This window comes from Limulus polyphemus, unplaced genomic scaffold (assembly GCF_000517525.1).
Source record: "Limulus polyphemus unplaced genomic scaffold, Limulus_polyphemus-2.1.2 Scaffold9751, whole genome shotgun sequence".
Taxonomy (NCBI): Eukaryota; Metazoa; Arthropoda; class Merostomata; order Xiphosura; family Limulidae; genus Limulus; species Limulus polyphemus.
In genome coordinates this window covers 9,956-15,420 of record NW_013675361.1, presented here as the reverse complement: position 1 = coordinate 15,420, position 5,465 = coordinate 9,956, and the positions used below count along the sequence as shown (strand labels likewise).

Here is a 5,465-nt window from a genome sequence, read left to right as displayed (position 1 = left end):
TCTTTAAATAAATTTGTATTATGTGAGTCTTATTATTTCCTTTTAACAATACTTTTATTTCTTTAAATAAATTTGTATTATGTGAGTCTTATTATTTCCTTTTAACAATACTTTTATTTCTTTAAATAAATTTGTATTATGTGAGTCTTATTATTTCCTTTTAATAATACTTTTATTTCTAGAATCAATAGCTGATGATGAGACTTTTATTGTGCGTCTTCTGTGTATACGGTAAGAGTTTTTATTTTTGAAACATTGACGTGTATTTTTAAATAGAGGGACCTGTTATTATTTATGCAGATAAAAACATTACGTAACAGTAAACTTTCTGAGAATTCTCAAACACTTCTTGTATTAGTATTAGTTGTATCTAAGAGAACCAACTAGATAACGTGGTGTTCGATTTAGTGAACAAAACCAAAATCATCTCCTTACATCTAGTTTTTACTGAGTTAAAGTATCGCAACAAGTGATTTTTTTTCATTTGTCAGTTGATCTAGGTTTACGAAAACCTAACACTAATATCGTCTCTCTTACAGGAGCTTACGTAGCAGCCGAAGAAAGGGTACGTAACACAAACTCTGGTTACCAGTGATTTCTATTAATAAAATCAGTTCTATGGTAAAAGGTAAAATGTGACTGGTTATATAAAAATGTAACAGTTTCGTTTTTTAAGTAATAATTATGGAATAGGTAGACAATACAATTAAGTATTTTGTACCCTGGAGCATTGTTTGCTTGTTTTTAAAATTCGCGCAAAGCTACACGAGGGCTATCTGCGTTAGCCGTCCCTAATTTAGCAGTGTAAGACTAGAGGGAAGGCAGGTAGTCATCACCACCAACTCTTGGGCTACTCTTTTACCAACGAATAGTGGGGTTGACTGTCACATTATGACGCCCCCACAGCAGATTGCGAGTCGAGCACCCTAATCACCTGTCATGCCGGGTCTCCCCTGGAGTAAGATTAATGAAACAGTAGAAATGATAAGAATTCCGTTTTTTTGTTTGTTTTTTTAGCAGAATTGGCAAAAATTAAAAACATATAAATATATTTTCTTTAAAAGAAAAATTAGGAATTAAAAATACTTATCTCTAATAAACGAATCATTGAAGAACAATTTAGAAATGTAAGGAAAATAAATATTTTTTCTATTGCTAAGATTAATAATTTACATTGATAGTAATCACGTTTCGTTAAAAACAAATACCGAAAACATGAAATTAGTTATTATCTATAAGCGAAAATATCTGAAAAGGATATGCCTAAGGTGTATTTTATCAGAGGGAACAATTAGCGTAAGACCCTAAAAATCTAAAAATAAATTATTTCCTATGCAAAAAATTAGCGAAAACGAGCAGAACGTTAATATTTCTATAAATAGGTTAAGCCTAAGAAAAGTTAATATTTCTATAAATAGGCTAAGCCTAAGAAAAGTTAAAAACTAGAAGTTTGTTCTCAACAAAAAAACAACAACAGAAATACGCAATATTTCGTTTCGCCTTTTACTTTATTTCTGGTTTTTAAGATATAAAAATCAAGTTATGGATATTTCCACACAGATGGTACATTCACTATAACCATGGCTACCAGACCCTGTCTTAAAATGTAGTGCTAAACAGTTCGACTACCACTAGGTGTGTAACGTCACGAGCTATGTGGTTGGGATTCATTTTCTTTGAAGTGGATCTCTACGCGGTTCAATCTGGTTCAAAAGTTCCTCGTGCTGCGCACGAACGAAAATAGGGCAAATCGTTTGAATTATTTTAAATTGTTGTTACTTAAAGCAGAACAGATTGATGAAGGTTTTGACTGTTTTTTGTTATTGTTTTCCCATCAGGAAAAGCGACAAGCAAGATACCATTTCCCGGGTCCTAGGAACGAAATTAACCAAGATGATAGAGGGCTTTATCCCGTTCCACAACGCCAGTTTCAAGCCCAACTGGCGCAAGCCTATTCTCCACCCCGTGATAGTTCTAGGCGGCAAGCTCCAGGGGGCCGTAAGGTAACAGCTCACGTTTTTTTAGCCTACTGTTAAAGCCATTGTTTAATGAAATAAAATTCGGAAAATGAGGTGAAGAGAATACTCTGTCGGAAACCCCTTCCAATCTCTTTCCAATATGCAGCTTTCAAAGAATCAAAGCTGTAGAAGCTAAATATACATTTTTTAAATATATGAAGATTAAGAGCGAAAATAATCCACTGAATATTCAATCCTATGGTGAGCAACGCCAAAAACCATTTAATATCAAATCTTATGGCGCATAACTAGCATTTATTGGATATCAAAATCTTATGTTGTATAACGCCTATTGGATATCAGATCTTATGGTCTATTACCTCTATTGGGTGTCAAATCTTATGGTGTATAATGCCTATTGGATATCAAATATTATGGTGTATAACCCCTATTGGGTGTCAAATCTTATGGTGTATAACCCCTATTGGATATCAAATCTTATGGTGTATAACGCCTATTGGATATCAAATATTTAAGTACTCACTAAGCCTTGATTGAAGCACTACATATATATTAGTCATTTATAAGACATCAAGTCTTATGATATATGTGGACCAGTAAAGAGAGATTCGATGTGAGGATTATTAATCTTATCGTGATACAATATCACACAAACTATCTATAAAATGTATCTGACTGTAACTTTTATTACGCATATTCGATAGGGTACATATTACGTTCTGGTTTTAAAAAACAAAATCAATATCTAATTACTTCATTATCAAAACATATTCCTGTTAACCAGTTTTTAGGGGCTGAATTGAATACGTTTTCGAAATATTTCATAATTTAACAAGTTGTTAAATTGGTAACTGACCTGTAGGTATTATATACATTCCGTGTGTGTGTGTGTCTGTGTTGGTAAAACAATAACTGATCCTCAAGTATTGCTTGAAATCCTTCTTTATGTTTTAATTGTGTATCGTGTTTTTTAATGTACGTTAATCCACGTATAAAATCGTGATGTGATTAAGCAACAAAGTTTTAGTTTGAATGTTTATAGCAGGAAACTGTAATGACTTATGGTTTAATTTTGATAAAACTAAACGAGAACAAGTTTGTTTCCTCATTATTTGGAAGTTAGAAGGTAAAGTCGTGAAGGTAGCATCAAAACTGTGACATTCACTTTATATTTTGAAATATTTTAATGTACTTATACCTTTCAATATGCTATTATGTTTCTACAGCCTCTAGATGACGATGGTCGGTATGCTGACGTAGATGAAAAACCAACTACTCCAGACCCTCTCTCCCTGCTTTTGGCAGACTCCAAGTTCGCCTGTTCTGGGAAGAAAGATGGTTACTATGCCGATGATAGCGTCAATTGTCGGGTCTTCCACTACTGTGTAGAGGGCGCTCGTCACTCATGGATGTGTCCCACGGGTACAGTATTTCACCAGGTTCATCTAAACTGTGTGCCGTCTAATCAAGATATATGTGATCGATCAGAGAAATTTCACGTCGTTAACGACTACTTGTACAAAGTAAGCATTGTTTATCAAGTAAATACAGTAACGTAATATAAACAGATTCTGGGACCAATACACATTATTATCTGTAAGTTATCATTTAAAAAGGTTTGTTCAGAATAAATATAACTTAAGTACAGTTTTCTTATCAAAATCACAAGTTGCTACTTTTTTTACAATATTTTAAATCTTTGATCGAAGCCTTGTATAACATACGACGTGTATCTAACAGCCCTTGGTGAATATTTATTAACTGGTATACAGTTAAAGATTTCCCCAACTTTCTATTATATTTCGTATTAATATGGAAATTACTGGAATATTATTTGAGTATCTTTTCTCGTGTTTGAAGATCAGTTTGTGTATTTTAAAAACTGGACATCTTTATGTTTTTAATTTAATGTATGGAATACTTACGTTGTAACTTATGTATGTAGTGTTTAACATAAGTAACATATTTTGTTTCAGCCGCTCGATTTTAAAGGCCCCAACAAAACTGCTCGTTACTACCAGCGTTACTACCCTAAAGAGTTCCTTTTGGGACCTCCCACTCCCACCCAGTTTGGATTCCCACCACTTTCTCCCAGTGAATCTGCTGAAGGGCCTTCCGATGCCAAGCCAGCTTCTCAACCTATTGTCTATGGTGGTGGCCCTTCATCCAGACCTGCACCTCAACCTGACGTTTATGGTGGTGGCCCTTCATCCAGACCAGTGCCACAGCCCGACGTCTATGGTGGTGGTCCTTCACCCAGACCTGCACCTCAACCTGAAGTTTATGGTGGTGGCCCTTCATCCAGACCAGTGCCACAGCCCGACGTCTATGGTGGTGGTTCTTCATCCAGACCTGCACCTCAACCTGACATTTATGGTGGTGATCCTTCACCCAGACCAGTGCCACAGCCCGACGTCTATGGTGGTGGTCCTTTGCCCAGACCTGCACCTCAACCTGACGTTTATGGTGGTGGCCCTTCACACAGACCTGCATCTCAGCTTGACGTTTATGGAGGTGGCCCTTTACATAGACCTGCATCTCAGCCTGACGTTTATGGTGGTGGTGGTCCTTCGCCCAGACCTGCACCTCAGCCTGACGTTTATGGTGGTGGACCATCACCAAGACCTATACCTCACTCTAATGTCTATGTTGGTGACCTTCGATCCAGACCTGCACTTCAGCCTACTTCCTATGGTGGTGACACTGAGCCCAGACCTGTCGCTAGGCCAATATCTTATGGTGGTGGTCCTGCATCAAGACCTGTTTCGAGGCCTAGCTCCTATGGCGGTGCTCCTGCATCAAGGCCAAACTTTTATGATGGTATTCCTGCATCTCAGCCACAACCCCAGCTCATTGCTTTTTTACCCCAACAGTCTTTTCGGCCTCGGTCTCGTGCACGTTACTAGCCCCCCCTCTCGCGATACTTCTGTTTACCTTAGCCTTCCTAAACTCCCACAGCTGCCAGAAATCCCCAGTATACGCCAGGTTCAGCTGCGTTCTCAAATAGGTGATGATTCAGGAGCTAGAATACCTATTAGATACAACCCCAACGCTTATGGGGGTTCCTTAGGGGCCCAACCAGCATCTCAGAATGATGGCAGCGCTGGTGTACAATATGATGACAAGTACAACTAGTTCAACATATTGTAATCATTGTTTAATGTTTCATGTTTGACTCCACACATCTCATCAGGCTGTATCTAACCAAATATTGATTCGCTGGACTTCAGAAATACCAATATAAACTTTAAATGAGTAACACGGTTAATAAGATAGTGAACAGAGTGGTTCCAAATACATCTGTACTTACCAAACGAACTTTTTTTTTCTAACCCAGGAGGCGCTTTAAACGTAAAAAAAACAATTGTAATTCGAAGAGTTAAATTTATCGATGTAACTTTAAGTGTGATGATTGTTTACAACCTATCTGTAAATTACATCGTTATCGATGATTCAGAGATTTAGCAAGCAGAGCATGAAGCTATA

General features: G+C 36.9%; 1 protein-coding gene across 1 annotated transcript; it reads left to right on the top strand.

Annotated features, from left to right (window-relative positions):
* The first annotated feature begins 3,181 nt into the window (after positions 1-3,181).
* Positions 3,182-5,412, top strand: LOC111083485 (formin-like protein 20). The gene is made up of 2 exons (XM_022380035.1): positions 3,182-3,502; positions 3,956-5,412. The coding sequence occupies exons 1-2, from the start codon at positions 3,194-3,196 to the stop codon at positions 4,883-4,885; spliced, it is 1,239 nt and encodes a 412-aa protein (XP_022235743.1). The 5' UTR covers positions 3,182-3,193; the 3' UTR covers positions 4,886-5,412.
* The last annotated feature ends 53 nt before the right edge of the window (positions 5,413-5,465 follow it).

Excerpts from the sequence above, each read along its gene's own strand:
- LOC111083485 (XM_022380035.1), top strand. The coding sequence starts at position 3,194 with ATGTTTCTACAGCCTCTAGATGACGATGGTCGGTATGCTGACGTAGAT. Across the intron at positions 3,503-3,955 it reads TTAACGACTACTTGTACAAA|CCGCTCGATTTTAAAGGCCC; the intron begins GTAAGCATTGTT and ends ATTTTGTTTCAG.